Source organism: Panthera leo, chromosome C2 (assembly GCF_018350215.1).
Source record: "Panthera leo isolate Ple1 chromosome C2, P.leo_Ple1_pat1.1, whole genome shotgun sequence".
NCBI classification, from domain to species: domain Eukaryota; kingdom Metazoa; phylum Chordata; class Mammalia; order Carnivora; family Felidae; genus Panthera; species Panthera leo.
In genome coordinates, this window is record NC_056687.1 from 145,384,524 (window position 1) to 145,409,625 (window position 25,102).

Below are 25,102 nucleotides of genomic sequence, written 5' to 3' on the forward strand. Positions count from 1 at the left end.
GAACAAAATTACCTATTCTTCTTTCAGAGCCGTCTGGCATAACTCTACAGTTTGTTATTACTACTGCCCTATTGCTTTTTTAGCAGTCCAATCTGAAATTCCATCACTTTCAAGTAGGAGTGGGGGAGGTGGGAAATAATCACTCCCCATATTCAAAATCCCATCTTTCCAGTGCCCTTTTCAGTAAGAGCCGCCGTGTAGAAGACCTCTCGGATTGTTTTATTTGAATAAAATGTATTCTTGGGAGAGACTTGGGGGAAAAAAAATGTTTTCTATAGCATTGGTTTGCCAGCTGTTGTATATGGGCATTTGATATTAAGTGATACCGAAACCTTATCTTATTACACTAGGAAAGGAATCTGATGTGAAGGATATGGTGGTATTACAATAAAAATGGCCAATAACGTATTAATCTTGCGCGATAGTGTTACCCTGAGGATAGTGTTCGTGGTTCTGACTCTAACAATATTGCCTGCGGACATGAAAGACGAGCCGGTGCTGTTTATTTCAGTGTGCAAATAGGATTTTGTGTGGGTTTCTACAGTAAAAAAACACTCTACCCTGGGGTTATTGATATATTCATGTTATTTTTATTGTCAGTAAAATAAGATTTCACCATATTACTACTGACGGCCAAATCCCTGAAGATGACTTTCCTGCAGGCAAGATAATGTCCTATTAGTGACCTAGACTTGCATGTTCTGAACTTCTGGAGCCCACTTGCTTTAAATGCCAGAGAACCAAGTAACTCTTCGCGTTCCTTAAAAATATAAAGTTTTGCAAAGGCCAGCTTAGCGTTCTATAGATAGATCACACTTAGTTAACTCTCTTAGCCACTGTGGCATTTGGTATTTTGTTCATATGACATCTCTCCAGAAGTGACTGGTTATTCCTAAGGCTAGGTTTCTCATCCTCAACACTGTGACATTTTGGACCGGATAATTTTTAGTGTGGGAGCTGCCCTGTGCATTGTAAGATATTTAGCAACCCAGACCTTTATCTACTAGATGCCAGTAGCAGCCGACCCACACGCTTGTGACAACCAGACCTGTCTCTAGATCCTGCCACCAAATGTTCCCTGAGGAGGAAAATTATTTCTAGTGTAGAACCACTGGACAAAGTGTGAAAGGAACACTCGTCATACACATAATGCCATGTGCATTTGGGGGAAAGATATCTCTATCTATCTATCTATCTATCTATCTTAAATGAGTAAACTTTTCCCAGGAAAACCATTTAAGAATTAATTCCCAAGGCATAATACATATATTATGGGATATAAAAACATGAAGTTACAGGGGTGCCTTGGTGGCTCAGTCGGTTAAGCGTCTGACTTCGGCTCAGGTCATGATCTCACGGTCCGTGGGTTCGAGCCCCGCGTCGGGCTCTGTGCTGACCGCTCAGAGCCTGGAGCCTGTTTCGGATTCTGTGTCTCCCTCTCTCTGACCCTCCCCCGTTCGTCCTCTGTCTCTCTCTGTCTCAAAAATAAACGTTAAAAAAAATTAAAAAAAATACTTTAAAAAAAAAACACAAAGTTACATATTTAGACTTAACTTCGCTTTGTTATTATGGCTAAAATATTCTGTCAGTCGTCTCCTTCATGCTCCCCAGTAAGATAACACCTGTGCCTGGAGCATCTATTTGGATGTTGCTGTTGTTGTTGTTGTTGTTGTTGTTGTTGTTGTTTTCTTTCATTTTCTTTCTTTCTTTCTTTTTTAATGTCACAGGGAAGTGTTTTCAAACCCTAATAGATACATGGCAGGGACTAAGAAGAGGTGAAGAGACTGGGAACTCATCCTGCACTTCTCTCACAGAGCTTGGCTCTGTGCATTTTCTTTAGATATGGCACCTCTAAGCCGCCAGTGTGATAGCAGACTCTCTTAGGGTTTCCTGTCAATTCATCCGGTTTATGTTTGGTCTTGGGAAGAGCTCATTTCAGAATATCAGAATTAGGGGATCAACACGGTGTGTTGAGTCTCTTCTGCCCAGTACATTTTCCATTCTAAGTGACTCTCCGACTTGAGTGGCAGGATTTGGAACTTGCTGGGAAGCATGAACTATAATTCTTGTTTGATGGATAGGATTAGAGCAGATAGAACAAAATGCATTAAATTTCCCCCCAAGGGTTCCCTTTGTAAGTATCAGTTTACTTGGCTGTTTTCTTTAGGTTTTTGCTCTCTGTTCTCCCCATAAAATCCCCCGTAAACTCTACCTGCCAATCCACTTCTCGTTGCCGTCATATTTAATACTTCAATTGGTACATTTTATAAAATAAGCCAGCCACACTCAAATGCGATGCACGATTCACTCCATTGGTGGAAGAGGCTGACACTGGGTTTCGGACAGAAATTAAACCACTGCATGGTGAGTGAGAAACAAATGTTTGTAGAGCGATCATGGAGTAGTCATGGGTGGAGTGAGGTCATCATGGGCCCCGAATAAAGAATAGGTCCTTTGGTTCACTTCCTCATAAATCAGATCTGTCAAGGATAAGACCTAAAGGGGATTTTTAAATGCAATTCATGATTTTTGTAAAAAAGGACTTGTTTTCCCTAGTTACTAACACTATCCATGCTTAGAAAGCAAGTATTGATTAAGCCTCCACTGAGCATTTACTAATATGTGATGTTGGCTGCTCTTTGGGCTCTCACCCCTCAGCTTCCTATGGTTTCAGGGACCTATCTTCTATGCTCCTGCCATCTTGGTATTGGCCAAGTATTGGTATTGGCCGGTACTGTAATCACTACTTACTTCCCTAAGCTTCTCTGTATTCATTTATTCATTCATTCATTCATTCCAGCTATGGTTCTTTTTTTTAACTTTTTTTCAATGTTTCTTTATTTATTTTTTTGAGAGACAAACAGCACCCGAGCAGGGGAGGGGCAGAGAGAGAGGGAGACACAGAATTCGAAGCTGTCAGCACAGAGCCTGACACAGGGCTCGAACTCACAAACCATGAGATCATGACCTGAGCTGAAGTCGGAGGTTTAACCACCTGAGCCACCCAGGCACCCTAACCTATGGTTCTTAAGTATCTCTTATGCCCCAGGCTCTCTTCTAGGCAACAAAGCCAGTATGTCCTCAACTTTGTCAAAGCTGACATCCTAGAGGGACAAATAGTCAATAAGTACCTTGTGTTAGCTCAACTACCATCACAAAATACCATCACTTAGGTGGCATTAAACCACAAAAAATAAGTTTCTTACTGTTCTGGAGGCTAGAAGTCTAAGATCAAGTTCAGGCTGATTAGATTTCTGGTGAAGACTTTCTTCCTGGCTTGTAGATGGCTGCCTTCTCACTGTGTCCTCACCTGGCCTTTCCTCCATGCTCGCTTGTGGAGAGAGAGAGAGCAAGTTCTTTGGTGTCTCTTCATATAAGGACACTAGTCCTATTGGATCAGGCCCCACGCTGTTGACCCCATTTAACTTACTTTCTTCCAAAGTGGTTCCATCTCCAAATATAGACACACTGAAATTTAGAACTTCAACATATGCATTTTGGAGGGACACAGGCATTCGGTCTCTAACATACCTAAATAAATTTTTAGAAATCACTACTTTGGATGGTGATAAGCGTGATGGAGAAAAAAAGTAAATTACAGGACAAGAATAGAGAGTAATTAGGTTGGAGATGGTGGTTGCTACTTTAGCTACTACAGGCCTCTCTGAAGATGGGAAAGTTGAGTGAGACCGATACTGAGAAAGAGGTAGCCTTAGGGAAACTTCTGGAAATGAACATTGCAGGTAGAGGGAATTATAAGTTTAATGGCCCAAGATGGAGGTGAGAATAACAGAATCATGTGACAGAAGGTCAGTGTGGCTGGAACCTAGCTGGCTGGTTTAGAGGGTAGGAGAAAAGTACTAGAGAGATAGGTGTTTGCCTGTTTGTACTAGCCCATACTAGGAATTCAGATTTTGTTTTCATTGCAATGAAAAGCCATTGGAAGATTTTAGGCTGATTAATGTACAGATAAGATACAATTTAAGTGGCTAAATGGAGAAACTCTAAGGAATGTTTTAGAATCTTACCGATCTTTGGTACACATTGTAAATGCTCACTAATTTTTTTTTTTGAAGTGAAAGGATGGTTGTTTACGTACACATTCATTGACTTTTTTTAGAAGTCAGGTTTATTAGTATAATCTACATAGAGTATATAGTCACTATAGTGTACAGTTCGGTGAGTTCTTTTCTCTCAAATGTTTATTTGTTTATTTATTTTGAGAAGGGGAGAGCAGGGGAGAGGCAGAGGGAGAGGGAGAGAGAATCCCAAGCCGACGGCATGCTGTCAGCACAGAGCCTGACACAGGGCTCGAACCCACAAACTATAAAATTATGACATGAGCCGAAATCAGGAATCAGATGCTTAACCAACTGAGCCACCCAGCGTCCCCAGTTCTATGAGTTCTGACAAGCATAAAATTGTAGAACCACCAGACAATCAAGACAGAGCAGTCACATCATTTCCCAAAATTCCCTCATGCATTTTTATAGTTAGTTCCATCCCCCAAGCTTAGCCTTTGACCTGCCTCCATTGATCTATTTTCTTTTTTTATAGTTTTGCATTTTTCATGTTGTAGTATAAATGAAATTATGAAATATAGAGTCTTTTGAATCTTCTTTCATTTAGCATAATTGGCTTAAGATTCATCATGTTAAATGTATTGGTAATTCTTTCCTTATTGGTTAATAGTGTCCACTGGACAGATGTACTAGAATTTGTTTATCAATTCGGTTGAAAGATACTTGGCTTGTTTCCAATTTTTGGCAAGTGTCAGTAAAGCTGCTATAAACATGTGCGTTAGGGTTTTTGTATAAACGTAAATTTTCATTTATCTTGAGTTAATATCTACCACTGGGATTATTGTTATAAGGTATGTGGATGTTTAACTTTATAAGGAAATTGACAACCTGGTTTCCAAAATGACTATACCATTCTGCATTTCTACCAGCAACGAATGAAAATTCCACTTTCTCTAAATCCTTGTCAGCATAGGATTTTCTTTTCTTTCTTTTTGTGCCTTTTTTTTTTTTTTTGCCATTCTAATACATATGCAGTCTATATAATTTTTTTTTTAATTGCACAACTTAAACTTCGATGTCTGGTGGGTATGGATAGTAAGGATATAATATGTAACACAGTAATTTTTTTCGGCTGCAATTTTTTAACCAAAAGAACATGACCTTCCTTAGAATCCCTGTCGAGAGCTGGATAAAGTAAATTTAAGACTGTAGTCCCCCAATCCTTGCTTGAAGACTTTTATAGAATCTAAGATTAAAGAATGTACTCCTTGAGTCCTGGAAGCCTTGAAATCCAGCTCGCCCTTCAATAGGGGGCTTATAGAATGCTTCTTTAGAATGGTAACCCGTAACAGTCTCTATTCAAAATATCAGTGACCTCTGAGGGATGATGAAGCTTTTGATTCCAAAACTCCAACCTCAGTTATGCTATTTAAAAAAAAAATCAAAAGTAGTAGTTGATTTTTGCTAAGAGTACAGCAAAGTAAAATGATTCTATTACCCCTGAGACCCATTTTCCCAATCTATCCTCACATCAGTGAAATAATCCATCAAAGACAACCTGGCCTTTTTCATTCTGTGGCTGGCCCTCTGGCCTTTCACTTACCAGTGAGACAGGAAGGAAGGAACATGATTTGAAAAATCTGCTGACGAATTTAAGCATTAGGTAACTTGTGAACTCTAGGGTACAGAGTGAGCAGAGATGGGTGTATCACTGATTTAAGTATCTAGAAGCTTCTCTTTGAAAGATCTATAGAAGGATCATCCCTCCTCTGGTTTGTGAAGCCCTGATCTCGCCCAGCACCATTTTATAATTGTTTGACAGAGGGCCCCGAAAGACTCGACACTCAGTGCTTTTTTTACAGTCTACAGGACTGTAGGACTGGGTTATATCCCAGAGGTCTAGAATCTCCACCAATGCCTTGATTGAATCCAGAAAATATTCCTGTCCCCAGCTAGACACAACCCACACATCGTTCACCTTCTTCTCTTTTCAGGGAGAAAATATTTAGCTCTGTTTCTGCATGAGTGCATGGACTTCTGCCTAGCACAAATTATGTAGAACTCTCTAGGAGCTGACCCTCTTTCTTGAATGAAGAGATAGATGCAATTTGTGTACACATAACATTGGCCAGCTTTATAAAGCTTGGTGCTATCATTTTGCTTTTCTCTCAAAGAGCCTTACAATGGCATTTCCTTAAAAATAAAAAAAAAAAAGTAAAAAGAAAAAAGGAAATAAAAACAAACTAAAAAGAGGCCCATGGCTTTTCTCCCCCTGTTGGTGAAACATACTATTACCCTCACCTGGCGTAAGAGATTTTGTGCAGCCCATCTTATTTTATTTTATTTTATTGTATTTTATTGTATTTTATTTTATTTTATTTTTTAATTTTATTATTTTTTAATATGAAATTTATTGTCAAATTGGTTTCCATACAACACCCAGTGCTCATCCCAACAGGTGCCCTCCTCAGTGCCCATCACCCACCCTCCCCTCCCTCCCAGCCCCCATCAGCCCTCAGTTTATTCTGTCTTTAAGAGTCTCTTGTGGTTTGCCTCCCTCCCTAACTTTTTTTTTCCTTCCCCTCCCCCATGGTCTTCCGTCAAGTTTCTCAAGATCCACGTAAGAGTGAAAACATATGGTATCTGTCTTTCTCTGTGTGACTTGTTTCACTTAGCATCACACTCTCCATTTCCATCCACGTTGCTACAAAAGGCCATACTTCATTCTTTCTCATTGCCACGTAGTATTCCATTGTGTATATAAACTACAGTTTCTTAATCCATTCATCAGTTGGTGGACATTTAGGCTCTTCCCATCATTTGGCTAGTGTTGAAAGCGCTGCTATAAACATTGGGGTACAAGTGCCCCTATGCATCAGCACTCCTGTATCCCTTGGGTAAATTCCTAGCAGTGCTATTGCTGGGTCACAGGGTACATCTATTTTTAATTTTTTGAGGAACCTCCACACTGTTTTCCAGAGCGGCTTGTGCAGCCCGTTTTAGAAGATGAGTCCAATCTGTCATTTTGTTCAGAATGATTTATTTCTCTTAGTGGAATCAAACAGTGTAAATCTCCCGGATGCTCCTGTTCGCAGCTGGTGGAAAAACACGAGGGTGGAACTCTGTGTTTCCCAGAGGCGCTGGGTAGCATTTGACCGGCACCCAGGCATTGCAGCAGCTTTATGAATCTTCTTTTTGTTGTTTTCTGTTTGCAGATTTTATTCTTCACCGTACAGTATTGCAACCAACCGCATGATTCCACAGACATCTCTCACGCCATTCATTGCTGCTTCCCCTGTCTCCACATACCAGGTATGTCCGATTTACCTGCACCTGAGGGAGCGTCTCTCTTGCCAGTAGACGGTATAAAGGCGAAAGGGGCACAGCACAAGTTTTCTTCCAATAGCCTTCAGACATTTCAGTCCGACCTTAAAGTAATAATCCTCAAGGTGTCGCCTACACTTTGAAGGGCTTGTTTGCATCTGTTTCGCTGAAGAATAAGGTCCACTGTGCTCTTCATTCTTCCTGCTGAGTTTTTATGATTAGGCTCCTTTCCAGCCAACACGAGTGCAGCCTTCTTGCCACTGAGAACTTACTTTGTTGGTTGTCTGCTATTTGGGTTGTCTGTTCCCTGTTGTGTCTTTTCTACAAGCACACGTCTGGCATTCCCCTCCCTCACTCCAGGATATTTTACCGTTGTCATCTCATTTTGTCACAGTTGTCCTGTGCGTCCATGCAAAGCCACGTGGACAGCTGTTAAATCGTTTTCCCCGAGAAAGAGGGAGGACCATCAAAGTGGTAAAAAGTTATTCCTACCTCCTGCTTTGACTTCATCCTCAGTCCCAAACAGGTCAAAAGAGACCTCACGGGTTCCACAGGTTGAAGAACAAACAAACAAACAAAAATCCAAGATTCAGTGTGTGTCCTAAAGCAGATGTTACAGCGAGTTAATTCTAAGTACACAGGTGGATCAAAAGAGTCAAACTTCTCCCTCCATAAATAACTCCTTGTCTTATTCCCTTAAGTCACGAATGTGCTATTACTCCCAGCTTCTCTTTGCCTCACGTGGTTCTTCAGACAATTCTTCTAATTCTAATTAGACAGTGCCTATAGATGCCACCTGTGGGGGGTATCTAGTGTCACCTTTTCAAACTTTGGAGAGAGAAAGAGTGCGAGAGAGTATACGTGTGTGCACGCGTGTGTTTGTATTTTGCAGACGGCGGGGGTGGAGGTTTCACAAAGGGTAAAACTGTCATGTTGCTGACTGCTACCAATTCAGTGAAGTTTCACCTTATTCAACCATTACATACTTCATTTCAGGGGGTCCCAGCTCTCAGAGCATCAGACTTGAGACTATATACATTTTTCCTTAACTGATTCCCCCTGAAGCAGATGATTTTCATTCTTTTCCTGCGCTTAGAATCCTGATCCATGTCGCTGGGTGAATGGAATAGACGTGCATGTGAATTGCACTGGAGGGTCTCAGAATGGATGATTTCTTAATTGCTTTTCCTCGGGACCCATGAGGCTACGTGCAGGTGCTGTTCAGTTTTTGTTCTTCCTGCAGGGCCCGCCTGGTTGTAATGTGTGTTTTTGTGTGGTTTTTTTTTCTTTTTTTTTTTTTAACCCATTTTTTCTAATCCTGGCCTATGTTTCAGCCAAGACCACCCACTGAGCCCCAGTGTAGAGCACTTTGGTGACATGAATAAAATATCCACAGAAAAGTGATTTCACTTGGGAGGGCTCATAAGTGGAATTTAACTCTAGCTCCTTTTTTCTGAAAAAGGGAATCAGAGCACTTTCCTATGTTGTTGATTCTCGCCTTTCACCACTTTTTTTTTTAAAACCTGAAGTGCATTGGCGCTTTTGTTAGTGTGAGTGTATTGAAAACAAAGTCCTACAGGGTTCTCCATGTGACCATCAGCCCGTGTAAGCTGACTTTCTCATTTGGCTGACAAGGCACATTTCAGAACAGTTGGTTGGCTCAGATTCTCATTTTGATTTGCCATACCAATTGCCGTGAAAGAAAAAAAAGATCACAAACTTGCTTAACTTGGGTTTAACCCAAAGCATTCCCCCCAAATTTCTGGCTGATCTCTTCTAATTCTTACCCCAACTTTTACCACTTAGATTTATTTCCAAGATGGGATCACTTGAGAATTTGAAATTAGAATGGATGAAAGAAAAAGAGGAAGGTTTAGCTGTCAACTCTTTGTTACTGGCTCAATAGCCCTGGGAGTTGACCCCTGAGTAGGAGGTCTCTGAGGCTTCCTAAGACTCTAGCCTCCACCACCAACCTCAAAATCTGCTCCAAGGCCCAGCCTGGTCCACATGGGCACCGCAGCCAGCTCCTATGAAGTAGGAGTTTGCTTTCTATTTTACTATGTTTTGGTAATCAGGTCCAAGAATTTCCTTTCTCTCCTCAGTTCTGAGCACTAATTAGCTGTAAAATCAGATGGACTCCACTTTCTTATGACCTAGTGTGACTCCACTGAACACAAGAACCAAGTTCTCTCTGTGATTGCTTTGTGCTAATAAATGCTGTTTGATGCATAGGTCCAGAGTACTTCATGGATGCCTCATCCGCCATACGTTATGCAACCAACAGTAAGTGTTCTCAGTCACCTGAGGCTAAATATTTCTCTTATCCGAGTGCAAGCTTTTGTAACGCGTACAAGCTTTGGGGTAAAGCTTTTGTTAGATTTCATACCTCTTTCAGGCAGCCATATTTTCCAGATGAAAAGCTGTTCCTGAAATTCTACAAAAGCATGTACAATAGATAGATAGTAGAGTTAGAGAGAGAGATGAGAGAAAGAAAAAGAGAGACAGAGATGACAGAGACAGAGAGAGAGAAAGACAGACAGAGAGAGAACAAACTTGATTAGAGGAAATAGTCAACCTCCTAAGCTGATGTCTGCCATTTGTCATGAATGGGGAATTTCTACTTCACACAGGAATTCTGAACTCTGGACAATTAAATCCATTATTGGGGGAAAGCCTTTCTGTTTTCCTTCTCTTGGTATGCTTTGTTCTCTTTGGATGCTGTTTGATATGCTTTGGGGGCAATTTTTGGTATCATGGCCAAGGGTTCACTCAAAGCAATATATTTGAAATATGAAGAAAGCTGTCTACTAATAGATGGAGATATAGAGATAGAAAGCAAGGCTGCTAGATATATATTTTTAATATTAACTAACTAGAGCCATTCTCTTCTTCTTTAGTGGAAAAATCTCTTCTAAAAATATTCAAACTCTATTTTCTACTTGCTATATTTCCCATTTTGTGGCACAATATTACATCAGTCCCATGGGAAAATATTACATATTTCATTCAAATCTAGACTGAAGGCTAATGATTCCATTTATCTTTGTCTCAGTCTTCCAGGTTTTCTAGCTGTGTCAAAGTACAATAGAGCGATTTCAGTAGCAATATATTCATGAGAATGGATAGAGCACGAGACAGGAAGTTGTGTGACAAGGTCTGTGGTGAATATCCTTTGGGGGCATGCTCACACCTGTGCCTCTGTTTCCTTTTCTGTCACTATATTAACAGGGCTATTGGAAGGATCAAGTGAGAGCATATGTGAAAATAGCTTTTAAAATACAATATGCTATGTATTGTTATTGCCGTTATCCTTCCTAGTACAGAATGTATTCGTTGTACAGAGACAAAGCAGTGCAACATTTTAACCCATTTCAAAGGTAACTGTAAACAAAGTAGCACACATTAAAGATCAGGGAACTAAATCCGCAGGCATCCATTTCTTTGACCCAAAGGATCATAGCACCTGGTTTTCATATCTGAGCTTTGCCCATTTTTTAAAAATAAAAAACATTCCATGTTGCTCCTAATGTTTTGATAGTTTGTGTTTTATTTAAAGAATAAAATCTATATAGCTTAATACAGCAGAACTTTAGACCATATTTTGCAAATCCCTCTATTTACTCTTATCTACACACCTTGGGGGCTTCCTGAGTTCATCTGGTCTATGTTCTATAAATCATACCGTACAATGGATCCAGGCTGCACTTTCATATCCAATTCATGCGATAAAATTCAGTATACGCTGCCAAACCAATGTATAGCATAGGTTGGGCCAATACAGGAAACGGGAAGAAGTTCTGCCAAGTTCTAAAGTGGAGACTTTCTAGAAGGAAACAACTACCTTCTAACAAGTAATATGTTCATCTAGAAGGTGCTAATGCTAGCTTAGTCCTCACACCGAGGTGAAGGATCATCTCATCGTGACCAAAAGGAATGCACATCTGGCAGAAATCTAAATATTTTTCCAGATGTCAAAATATATAAGGTTCTACCAGAACTTCTAGAACTATAAGTAGAAGGGAAGGTGTTTGTATGTGGCTTTATTTCCACTGTCTGTCACTCAGGACCTCAGCAAAATTTTTCTTCCCCTCGCCCTCCATCCCAACATGGCTTCAGCCCCATTTTTGGAGGTATTATTTCTCATACATCTTCCTCCAGAAATAGCTGTGTGTGTGTGTGTGTGTGTGTGTGTGTGTGTGTGTGTGTGTGTGAATTTATCCCCTTAGATATTTCTCGTTATGGCTACCGCTCACTGATGTCTCATCAGTTCCCATAAGTAGACAGTGCATCATGTTTGTGTTTAGGTCACTTGGTTTAAAATACAGTGTTTGTGACCAGGGAAGATTCTTGGAAAAAGGAGTGCCTGGGCCACCCACCACTTTGTTGCCTTTAACATGGAAAAATTGGCTAAGCAGTGTCATGGAAACAGAGTTTGTGCCAGCATTCTTTTCCCAGTAGCAGTCTTACCAGTTGTCTATATTGCATAAATAACCGTACCCAACTAGTCTTAGTCTCATCATCAAAATGGGGGTTAAATTAATCACTGAATGATACTTAAATACAAAAATACTGAAACAATCTAAAGCAGATAAACCAAATACCTAGATCTTGAATGAATGAACGTATGAACGAATGAATGAACGAACGAATGAACGACTTGATGATTAACAGCATGAGTTCTTGGTTAGGGTCTTTGAGATAGGAAACTTTTCTCTGTTATGGAACTCTGGTCAATAAAACTTTCTTAGCCATAGTTGCCTCATCTGTAACATAGACATGCTGATGCCTAAATAATTATGTATTGTGTTCATTAAAGGAAATAATGAATTAAAGCTCCTAAATTGTGTCTAGCAAATAGCAAACACTCAGCAAATTATTATTATTATTATTATTATTATTATTATTATTACTTAGTTATAGGAGGAAGAAAGGTAGAGGAAGAAAGTTGAGAATAAGCAATAATCACCTGTTTCTACTACATTTTTACTATTTATTTAACTTACTTTGCTAATGAGTTTTTGAAGATAGCCTCTATGGCTACAAATAAATTGCTTGGATTGGTACTTATTTCATTTACTTACTAAACCATTTAATACTTAATACTAAGAAAAAAGGCCTGATAGGTACGCCCTTTATGTCAGTAACTAGAACCTACTTTACAAATAAATTCAAGGCGTCAATATCTACATGTCGCAAATATGTTGCCCATAATTATGATTTGCTTGCAACTTTTCTCCTTGCTCATGTTTTCTCTTCTGCCATTTTGAGAAAATCTCATGTATAAGCTCAAAGCGTAAGCACGTTTCTCCTGCTCACTGTGAATGCACACGGACTCCTAAATGGAGCCTAACGCCTGAATTGTCTTTCAGGCTTGACTCAAAGGACTCCAAAGATTTCAACCAGGCTTGTATCCAAAGAGACTTCAGGAAAGTCTTAAAAGTAGAACACCGTGCCTCTGGTCTTTATCAGGATGAATGGTTAAAATGGGAGAAGGGGGAGGAGACAGGTGATGGTTAGTAAGAGAGAAATAAAATGATGGAAAGGAGAAAAAGGAGTAGGCAAGGGCCAAGAGAAGAACAAAAAGCATAAGCATAAAACTGAAGTGTGCCATTTTAGTTTGTTTCCTTAGAGATTTAATTTGCTAAGTTGTGTGTATTGTACTTCTTTGTAGATTGGGAAAGAGATTCTGAGAGGACTTTCCCTCTTAAGGAAAAGGGGAAAGAAGTTTCCTTGACTGTGTTATAACCATCCTTCTGGTGTTTGTGCAAGAAAACAGTTCTCTGTCAGTGGATGCTGGGACCTTATCGGGTCCCCTGGAAAGTTGTCAAACCCCACTTAGGACAGCAAGAGCATTTCTGTTCGCACTTTGTCATTGTTCCCGGAACAGACTCGGGAGAAAGCACTGTTAGACGAGATTAGGAATTCACTTTTTGCTGTAAAGAAGTAAAAATGCTGACTTTGTCAGTGCAATCACTTATTCATTGCTGCTTCTCAGTGCAGAGCTCTGTACTGTACTCTGAAACTCCCCATCTCACTGACAGAATTTTAATAGATGATGGATTGCACCAAATATCTACTCTGCATAGCGTCATGTTACATCGGAATCTTATATGAATGCACAATTGAAATTCCTGTGTTGCAACACATTGGATATTTTGTTAAATCTGTGCTGACAAGGAGAAAAGATGATAGTTCCCAAGAAGAAGCATAGTCCTGTTCCCTTAAATTATATTTAGGCTCATTTGAATCATAAATCTTCTGTTCTTCATATAGTTAGCATTATTTTCTCTCAAGGAGAAAGGTCAGCTTTCATTTTTACTTAATTACAAATTGGTTATCTAATTACAGCATTCTTAGAAATGCAAGATGCCCTATTGAATCATTGGATGATTTGTGGCCATGCATGGCTAAATTATGACTTTTATGATTAATAAACCTAAAGTTTATAGCTGAATAGGGAATATAAACTTTCCCTCTGCAACAAGGCTGTTCAAGAAATCTCCAGAACATTTGATTTGGTCATCCCTTACCAGCAAACAGACTAGGCCTAAGACTTAATGTTAGAGGTTGTATCCTATAAATCTGTAGCTGTGTTTTCTATAAAAGGATATCACCTAATGTGGAAAGAATATCTAAATCCATTGAATTCTGTTCAGAAAGCTGAGCTGAGCAAAAATCCTAAATCTCATAGCTTCATTAGTAAAGTAAAAAGTCAAAATGCTTTTGCTGTCAAAGGAATTAACTTGGTAAGTGCATATATACAGGCCAAATCTTTTTTAACTACATAGCAAAATCGAAACAACAGTGACTCTAACCCATCTATACCATTTCTCCTGGAAGAGAATTCAAACTGAATGAGAATAAGCTTAGGAGGGGTAACTTGTTTTGAGTGTCACCTCCTTTTAAATATAGTGCTGGGCTAAAGTGACTATGAATAAAACCATTTCCACAGAAAGTCTCTTAGTGTAACTACTGTTAAAAAAAAAAAGCAGTGCTGGCTTTGCAATGTTAAATTTAACTTCAAAATTCTACAATAAGTTTTCAAAAATAAAGAAAAATCCGTTAAACAATGAAATTCTGGGCTCATAAATTATAGCTGCATAGAGCATAAAAGACGTTCCACTTAGGACCCCTTCACTCATCAGCTCTATTCTCCAGAAAGAAACCTAGGATAAACTTCCATGTCACCATCCAGTCAATTTTTATGCATACGAAAATCTATATGTACTTGTGCATAAATGTATATGTATTGTTAACATCTATACTAGATTACTCTACAAATATGTTATTGCAACTTGCATTCTTTTTCCCCAATAACAGAATGTCCTGGATGTCATTGCATGAGTCACATATAAATCTATGTCAGTTTTTTAAACACTTCATAATATGCCATTATATAAATGCACCAAAAGGCATTTTTAACCAATTTCCCATTCACTGTTCTTTAAGTTGCTTCTCATACTAGCTCATAAGCACAAGACTGTAATATTGAGCACTTGTGAGAAAATATCTGCAGGATAGATTGCTGGTACACAAAGTATGTGTGTGTTAAGATTGGATATACATTATTGTCAGATTGGCACGCCAAGTGAGAGTGTTTATTTCTCCGTGGCCCCAATTAACACTGGGCATTCTCGGATTTCAGATACTTTGTTGATGTGATAAATAATGAACAGTATCTTTCTGATGTTTTATTATTATTTCTCTGAGTCCTAGTGGAGTGGAGTTGCTTTTCATGTCTTTATTGACTAATTTTTCTTTCTTCTCTGAACTCCACGTCCTTCATTTGCTTTTGCTTATTTCTCTTTTGGGGTATTGATCTCTCTCTTTTTTAACGTTTATTGATTTTTGAGAGATGGAGAGAGACAGAGCATGAGCAGGAGAGGGGCAGAGAGAGAGGGACACACAGAATCCAAAGCAGGCTCCAGGCTCCGAGCTGTCAGCACAGAGCCCGACGCGGGGCTTGAACTCATGAACTGCGAGATCATGACCTGAGCCAAAGTCGGATGCTCAACTGACTGAGCCACCCAGGCTCCCCCTCTTTTTATTTTTAAAAGGTCTTATTGCAGTTAGTCAGTTAATGTTGTTATAGATAATTTAGAGGGGCACCTGGGTGGCTCAGTCAGTTAAACATCCGACTTCGGCTCAGGTCATGACCTCGCATGTCATGAGTTCAAGCCCCGCGTCGGGCTCTGTGCTGACAGCTCGGAGCCTGGAGCCTGCTTTGGATTCTGTGTCTCCCTCTCTCTCTGACCCTTCCCTACTTGTGCTCTGTCTCTCTCTGTCTCTCAAAAAATAAATACATGTAAAAAAACTATATATAGATAGATAATTTAGATATTTTCTGTTTACTGTTAATTTTTTTGGTGTCATCATGCAGAACTTTAGTATTATGTGTCTAGAATTTATTAGTTTTTCCTTTAGGAGCAATACTCACCAAAGTTTTCCTGTAAAGATCCAAACAACAAATATTTTCAGTTTTGTGAGCTGTATGCTCTCTTTCTCTATGGTTATAGAGTGAAAGCAGCCACAGACGATACATAAATGAATTGGCATGGCTGAGTTTCAGGAAACTTTATTTACAGAAACAGGTTCTGTATGAACATTTGGTTCATAGATTGTGTTTTTCCAGCCCCTACCGTATAGCATCTAGACTCCCACATGAAATACCTTATTCAATATGAGATTTAAAACACCATAAGTTAAAAATAAATAAAACACCATATGTTTTTGTTTATGTTTTTTTTTACATTTTGATTTATTTTTGAGAGAGACAGAGTGAGTGGAGCAGGGGCAGAGAGAGAGGGAGACACAGAATCTGAAGCAGGCTCCAGGCTCTGAGCTGTCAGCACAGAGCCAGACGTGGGGCTAGAACTCAGGAACTGTGAGATCATGATCTGAGCTGAAGTCAGATGCTCAACCGACTGAGCCACCCAGGCACCCTGTTTAGTGTTTTTGTGTTGTTGCTTTTGTTTTTTTGAGTTTAATAACTTTTTAAAAATTGAGATATTATTAACATATAACATCGTATCACCATATGTCTTATTGTGTGTACAGTAAATTCTGTTTTCAAGTTTTATTACTTTTGGAGTTTATTTTGTAATATGGTATGAGATTATTGTCCAGCTTTCTTCCCTAAATGGGTAACCAATTGTCATAACAACTTCTGCCATATAAATCATCTGTATTTTATCCACTGATATAAGATTTTATTCCAATTTTTATCATACGATAAATCTATGTCTTTGGTGTATTTCTGGACTCAGTCCTATTCTGTTGATTTATTTTCTGACCATTACTCTAGTATTTGAACTATCACTTTATAGCACCATATACACCTGGCATGACTTAATCCCCAACATTTTTGTTGTTGTTGTTTCTCAAGAATTTCTCTTGCTATTTTTTTACATTTTCAGATTAACTTTACTAGCAGTCGGTCAACTTAAAGAATTCCACTATAATTTTGATTGAGATAACTTTGAATTAATATATTAAATAATAGGAAATCTAAAAATATGACATATTTACACTGAATTTTTCTAAGAAAAAAATATGTCTTTCCTTTTATTCAAAATTTTTCTCCCCCCCCCCAGCTATTGAGGTATAATTGACTAATAAAATTGAAATACTTAAAGTATGTGTTGTTGTGATTTGATATACATTGTGGAAGGACTCCCACCATCTTGGTAATTAGCATATCCATTATCTCACATATTTATCTTTTGTGTATGTATGAGAGAAAGAGAGCATTTTAGTTCTATTCTCTTGGCAAATTCAATTATGTAATACAGTGTTATTAACTAAAAGTCATCATATACTTAGATACTCAGACTTTATTCATCTTATAACTAAAAGTTTGTACCCTTTTACCAGCCTCTTCCTGTTTTCCCCAACCCCCAATCTCTGGCAAACATTTTTTTTCTCATATGTTTCTATGAGTTTAGGTTGATTGATTGATTGATTGATTGATTGATGTATTTATTCATTTTAGATTTCACATATAAGTGATACTGTGCGGTGTATTTGTCTTTCTCTGCCACTCTTATTTCACTTAGTATAATGCCCTCGAGCTCCATCCATGTTGTCACAAATAGCGGGATTTCCTTCTTTCTTCCGGATGAATAATATTCCACTGTATGTGTATACAACATCTTTATCCATTCATCCACAGACAGACCCTCGGATTGCTTCCAGATCTTGGCTATTATGAATAATACTGAAATGGAAATGGACGTGAATATATCTTTTGGGGATCCTGTTTTCATTTTCTTGAATATATACCCAGAAGTGGGATATCTGGATCATATTTAATTCTGTTTTTTTTTTTTTTTTATTTTTTGGAGAAATCTTCAAACTGTTCTCAGTGGTGGCTACATCAATTTATATTCCCACCAGCAGGCGACAAGGGTTTCCTTTCTTTACATCCTCACCAACGCTTGTTATCTTTTGTCTTTTTCATAATAGTCATTTTGACAGGTGTGAGGTGATATCTCATTATGGTTTTGATTTGCATTTCCCTGATGATTAAAGATGTTGAGCACCTTTTCATGTGCCTGTTGGGCATTTGTATTCTTCTGTGGAAAAACGTCCATTCAGTCCCTCTACCCATTTTAAAAATCGAATTGTTTGGTTTTTCACTATTGAGATGTATGAGTTTTTATATGTTTTGGATATTACATGTTTGGATATAGGATTTGTAAATATTTTTCCCCATTATATAAGTTGCCTTTTCATTTTGTTGTTAGTTTCCTTTATTGTGCGAAGGGTTTTAGTTAGATAGAGTCCCACTTGTTTATTTTTGCTTTCTTGCCTCTATTTTGGTGTCAAATCCAGAAAGTCATTTCTAAAGCCAAGGTCAAAGAGCTTACCTCTTATGTTTTTACCTAGGAGTTTTACAGTTTCAGGTTATTTCAAGTCTTTAATCCAATTCTGGTTGATGTTTGTGTATGGTGAAAGATAGCGATCCAGTTTAATTTTTTTGAATGTGGCTGTCCAGTTTTCACAACACTATTTATTAAAGACTTTTCCCCATTGTATATTCTTGGCAACTTTGTTGGAATTGATTGACTATATATTCACAGGTTTATTTCTACGTTCTCTATTCTGTTCTCTTGATCTTTGTGTCTGTTTTTATGCCAGTTCAATACTGTTTTAATTACTATAGCTTTGTAATATAGTGCGAAATCAGAAAGTAAATCTTTTCTCAAGATTACTTTGGCTATTCAGGGTCCTTTGTGGTTCCATACAAATTTGGGGATTATTTGCTCTATTTCTATTAAAAAATGGAACTTTGATAGGGATTGTATTGAATGAGTAGATTGCTTTTGGTAGTATGGACATTTTAACAATACTAATTCTTCCAGTTCATGATCATGGAATATCATGCTATATATTTGTGTCTCCTTCAATTTATTTCATCCCTGGTTAAATTTTTCCCAGGTAAAATTATTATTTTTGATGAAGTTGTAAATGGAATTGTTTTCTTAATTTCTATTTCTCATAGTTTGTTGTTAGTGTATAGGAATGCAAGTGATATTTGTATGTTGATTTTGTATACTGCCATTTTACTGAATTTATTTATTATTCCTAACAGTTTTTGGTAGAGTTATTAGGGTTTTCTGTATATACTATCATGCCATCATCAAATAAAGAGTTTTACAGCTTCCTTTCCAATTCAGAAGACTTTTATTTTTCTTGCCTAATTGCTGTAGCTAGGACTTTCAGTACTATGTTGAATAAAAGTGACAAGAGTGAACATCCTTGTCTTACTCCTGATCTTAGAGGGAAAGCTTCCAGCTTTTCACTGTTAAATATCATTTTAGCTGTGGGCTTCTTATATGTGACCTTTATTATGTTGAGGTATATTTCCTGTATACCTAGTTGGTTGAAAGTTTGATCACGAATGGATGCGAAATTTTGTCAAATAGTTTTTCTGCGTCTGTTGAGATGATCATATGATTTTGATCCTTATTTTGTTAACATGATATATCTCATTGATTTGCAGATATTGAGCCATCCTTGTGTTTGCCTCCCTGAAATAAATCCCACCAGATCATGGTATATGATCGTTTTAATGTATTGTTAGATTTGGCTAATACCTTGTTGGGAATCTTTGAATCTCTGTTCGTTGGGGATATGGCCTGTATTTTCTTTTCTTGTAATGTCCTTGTCTGGTATGGTATCAGGGAAATGCTGGCTTTGTAACATGAGTTTGGAAGTGTTCCTTCCTCTCCTCTCTTTTGGAAGTGTTTGGAAAAGATTGGTATTAATTCTTTTTTAAATGTGTGGTAGAATTCACCAGTGAAGCCATGTGGTCCTGGGCTTTTGTGTGTTGGGAGGCTTTTGATTACTGATTCATTATCCTCACTGATAATTGGTCTATTCAGATTTTCTACTTCTTCATGATTCAGTCTTGATAGGATGAATGTTTCTAGGAACTTATCATTTCTTTTAGGTTGTCCAATTATTTTTTGGTGTGTAATTGATCATAGCAGTCTCTTATGATCCTTTGTATTTGTAGAGTATCATTGTAATGTCTCCCCTTTCCTTTCTGATTTTATTTGTTTGAGTCCTCTCTTTTTCTTGGTAAATCTAGCGAAAGGTTTGTCTACTTTGTTTATCTTTTCAGAAATCCAGCTCTTTGTTTCATTGATGTTTTCTGTTATCTTTTTAGTCTATATTTCATTTATTTCTGCTCTGATTTTTGTTATTTTCTTCCTTCTTCAAACTTTAGGCTTTGTGCTTTTTCTACTTCCTTGAGGTGCAAAGGTAGGTTTATTCTAGCTCTTTCTTTTTTCTTAGTGTAGCGATTTACCTGTTTGAAATTGCTCCTTAGAACTAACTACTTTTACTTCATCTCATAAGCTTTGCTCTGTTGTATTTCCGTTTTCATTTGTCTCAAAATAATTTTTTTTCTCTGTTGATTTCTTCTTTGACTCATTTTTTTTAGTAGCATGTTGTTTAATCAAGAAATATTTCATGTCTTTTGAGTCTCTTAATAGAGTAGTAAATTTTCCTCCATACATGCTGTTTACATTTCTCATATGTTTTATTTGGCATTTTAATACTTTTGTTACTATAGTTATGAAAATTTTAAATTGTATTTTTGTATTTTTCACTTTGGTGTATAGAAATATAACATATTTTTGCATACTAATATTGTTAATTTAAATTAAAAACATCTCAGTTATTCAAAAGCATTGTTGAAATTTAGAACATATGCATGAGTCAAAATTAGAATATAAAAACACCAATATTCTCTTACCCAGAGATTATTCCAGTTAATATTTAATGTGTATTTTTCCAGGCCTCTGGCTGTATCTATATTTATATCTATTTATACATCTAATCTACACATGCACACACACACACACACACACACACACGTATGTGTTATCTTTCACTAAAATAAGATCACACAATACATGCTATTTTTAAACTATAATTTTCAGCTAAGAATCTCCACTTTCTTATGTCAGTAATTTTTTTCTCTTTTCTGATTAAATTTTCTCAAAAATCCAAAACATACATTTATAAAGCTAGATTACCTAAATAATTAATTACCGCATATAATATCTGGTTATCGTATCCTTTAGTATATTTTAATCTAGCAGTTATTTTCTCTTGTGCTTCTGCTTAGCTATTTTACAGACTACCCCACCTTGGAGACATGTCTACTTGAATCTTCATGATGTTATCTATCCCCTTAATCTGCCCCGTATATGAAATGATTTTATTTCCAACTATTTTTCTGACGTTTTCAATTACTTCCAGTAGACAATTTCATTGATTCTTGGGTTTCCCAGGCCATCAAAATAATTTTACTTTCCACCTCATTTCAAGTATTTATGTTTCACAATCCTTTTCTTTGCCCAGTTGTATTACAGTGTATTCTTTGAGTGATTCTTTTTCAATTGAATCAATGGTCTTTTGAGAAAATATTGAGTTTATAAAATTATTTTATCAATTTTATTTATTTATTTTATATATTATATAAAAAATAATTGTATTTATTAGATAATTAGATACATTATTTATTAGATATAATTATATTATTAAAAATAAATAATTGTATTTATTATATTTTATATTAATAAAATATATTTATAATTAATTATATTTTAACTGATTTCGGTAAATGTTTTATAAGGTGGAACCATTCTACAAATAAACTTCTTTTGGTCATGATAAAGACTTCTTAAAACCATATACCTCAATTATATTTATTAACATTTTATTTATGATTTAGACATCAGTCTTTATTAATGAAAGAAACTATTAAGTGCTATTATCTTTTAGGTGTACTATTTTTGTCAGATTTGAATATCACAATTATAAGGGATTTATAAAAATAATTTAGAAATATTCCATTTCTCTAAATTCTGGAACAGTTTTAAATATAATTATGCATAGCTATTTTTAAAGATTTAAAAAAAGACAAATGTGAAGCTATCTTGGGTTTTGGTAAGAGAAACATTTATTCAACCAACCCAATTAAAAATAATGTATTAATCCTATCAGATATGTTCTCAGAAGACTAAAACTATAATGCACTATGGCTTATGAACAGCATGAATAATCATGAAGTGCTGTATCAGATTGTTACATAGTTGATAGCTTCTAAGTGATCAAAACAATTATATTTTGCAATGGCATGATCTTAATCAATTGGCATTGTTAGTTACTCCATGACCAGTTGTTGATCTTTTAGGACATATGTTAAATATTATGCAAATTAAAAATAATCAATCATCAACTGTGTAATAACAACTTTTGCTTATTATGTTGCTGATCAGTAACTTGGAATTTTTAAGAATATTTGGAAACGAGGGAGGAAGAAAAGAAATAATCCATCCTAAGATATACAACCTAATTGTGGATATTAAAACATAGAGGGAGACAAACTATAAGAGACTCTTTAATACAGAGAACAAACTGAGGGTTCATGTCAGGGTGGGGAAGAGGGGAAAATGGATAATGAGCATTCAGGAGGGCACTTGTTGGGATGAGCACTGGGTGTTGTATGTAAGCAATGAATCATGGGAATCTACTCCCGAAGCCAAGAATACACTGTATGCGCTGTATGTTAGCTAATTTGACAATACATTATTTTAAAAAAATAATAAAAATCTGTAGCAGAGAAGTTATTAAGTTTACCAATTATATAACACTGACCATGACAGTTAAGGACAGGGAAGAACAAAGACATAAACGTGAGTTTAAAGGATGGGTGGTGTTTATGGTGTTAAAGGAAAAGAAAGATGACATTTCAGGTGAAAATAACACACAAAAATATTGGGGATTGTGTTTCAAGTTATTCCAAGGAGCCAAGGGGCAAATAGCCTGCATTAAGTGACAGGTTTGTGTTACGGAATAAGGGAAAGATTTTATTGGAAAGGTAAATTGTGATCTATTGAAGACCAACTTTTTATTATTCAGTCTGGCACATTTTACTACACATTTTTTTTTAAATCAGTTTGATGGTCCTAATGCTATTGTCTGGAATTTAGGTTTACTTTGGATAAAGGCTAAATTATGTCACTGAGGTATGTTAAAAAGTCATAATTTCCAGTGAATAGATGGACCAGTCATGAATGGGAAAATATTTAATTGTTTTTTGTTTTTTTTTTTGCATTATGAAGATGTCATTATACACAGTCGCTGTGCATAAAGTCATTTTCTATCCATAGAAATAATTTTGGAAGTAATGGTCATCTGTCAAGTAGAGGTTCTGAAAGCTTCTTGGAGAAAACATTGCCTGGTCAATATCCCTGCCTCCTATGCACAGGAGTGGCTAGAATAACCCATAAACACGGCATTGTTTTTCACAATCCAGATGTGTACATGTGACCTGTCTTTTGGCATGTGGTTTGATATTATTTTACTGTGGACCTTTAAAAGGAGAGAATAGTTTGTGGAATAATGTGTTACTTTTTTAGAACTGCAGGCACAGCATTCTGAACATAAGACTGACACAGCTGCTAAGAGAAAAAGTTTCAATCGTGCATGACCCCCAATGTGTCCTCAGATAGTACTTAGAATTTCTCCATCACTGCATCATCGGGACATCAAAACTTGCCAGTCCCTTTGTAAGACTATTGACAACATGACATCCTTAATAGCTATTTAGCGTATTAAATATACTTAAATAGAAACACAATGTTAAATATCTAATCTAGTGAAGTCTTATTTTCTATGGATTATCTCTAGAGAAAGCAAGCACACAGCCAAAATAAAATCCATGTCAGACTAGATAACAGCAAGTTACCAGGGCAACACAATCATAGAGAGATAGGGTAAATCATTTATTTTATAAATGTTGCCAGGGCAACAGAAACTACTTATGAAATCACTGAAGGATTGAGGATAAGGGCACAGATAGTCTCTGGAACTATTTGTTCTTTCAGAACACATTGGAATAATGCCCATTCATACCTAAAACCTTCACAGTATTTGAAATATGTAGATACTCGTTAAGTAAATGGTCATGAATAGGTTCAAATATTGAGAGATTTGTAAATAGCAAAAGATATTATTCACTGTTTCTTGCCTCTCAGAATGTTATTGGGACACTATTTTGCTTTAAAGGTTAACCTTAGCTATGACCTAAGAAGCTAGTTATTTCTACCTCAGTGCTATGGTTATAATTCAGGGTCATGGTTAACACAGTTGATGAGCTTAGATTTTGTTAGGCAACCAATTAGAGTGTACCAGAGTTGGGCGGTGGGGGGGGGGGAGGGGGGGAGGATTTTGTGTGTGTGTGTGTGTATACACACACACACACACACACACACACACACAATTTAATCAGGTGTGCTTTGGAAAGGGAAAACATTATTTTAACTTTAGTAACAAATGTCAAAATTATACAATTTAGAGTAATATTTTTCAAACTACTAACACAAATACCAGTAAAGGGCCTTCAGAGTTTTTTCCTTCTGCTTAAGAGGAATATTTACCAAAGTTAGGACTTATTTTATGTTTTATATCCCTGTTTTAATATAATTTGCTTCCCCCTTGATCAAAGTCCTGTTAGAAAACATATATTTATAATGTATTTAGCTACAGGTAGCAGTGAATGTATGTGTAAATTATAAAAATATTTAAAAAGTAGGGAATTATTCATTGTGTCAGGGAGTAGAGAATAGGGACAGACTTCTCAGAGGAGGTAACTCCTGAATTTGGTTTTGAAGAATAAAGGAGTTTTTCAGTCAGACAAGTGTTGGGTGTCAGGCAAGATGGGTGTTCTAAGCAAAGCAAACATTAGCTTTCAGCCAGGTCTTTGGTCTGTACACCAGGTGTTACATCTGGTGAGCATCTGAGAGTGCAAGGTATTTCCATAAGTTACCAAGTGCCTGTAATGCTGCACCTGCCCTAAGCATGGCATCCATATGCCCTTCAATAGTATGCCACAGAAGGTGTCACTTAATCATGAATTAGAGCTGTTCAACATGGTGCCTTCTAGAGAACTGCCAACATCTAGCACCCGATGTATCCCTTCACAAACTCTACTCAGAATTGAGTGAAATATTCGGGGCATGTTTTTTGAAGGTTTTACAAAAGTTCTAGTTAGTTAATATACACTGTAATATTGGCTTCAGGTGTACAATATAGTGATTCAACTCTTCATACGTCACCCAGTGCTCATTATGGCAAGTGTGCTCCTTAATCCCCATCACCTATTTCAGCCATCCTCCCACCCACCTCCTCTCTGGTAACCATCAGTTTGTTCTCTACAGTTAAGGGTCTGTTTCTTG

At 37.0% G+C, this 25,102-nt stretch overlaps 1 protein-coding gene across 8 annotated transcripts in view; it reads left to right on the top strand.

Moving 5' to 3' along the window:
- Window positions 1-25,102, top strand: part of RBMS3 (RNA binding motif single stranded interacting protein 3) — a 702,269-nt gene that overhangs the window by 582,240 nt on the left and 94,927 nt on the right. For 6 of the 8 annotated variants that reach the window (XM_042955148.1, XM_042955152.1, XM_042955150.1 and 3 more), the window contains exons 9-10: window positions 7,238-7,334; window positions 9,579-9,629. In XM_042955148.1, coding sequence (XP_042811082.1) covers window positions 7,238-7,334; window positions 9,579-9,629 — 148 coding nt within the window. The remainder of the gene's footprint in view (window positions 1-7,237; window positions 7,335-9,578; window positions 9,630-25,102) is intronic. The other 2 variants (XM_042955154.1, XM_042955156.1) reach the window with 1 other exon arrangement.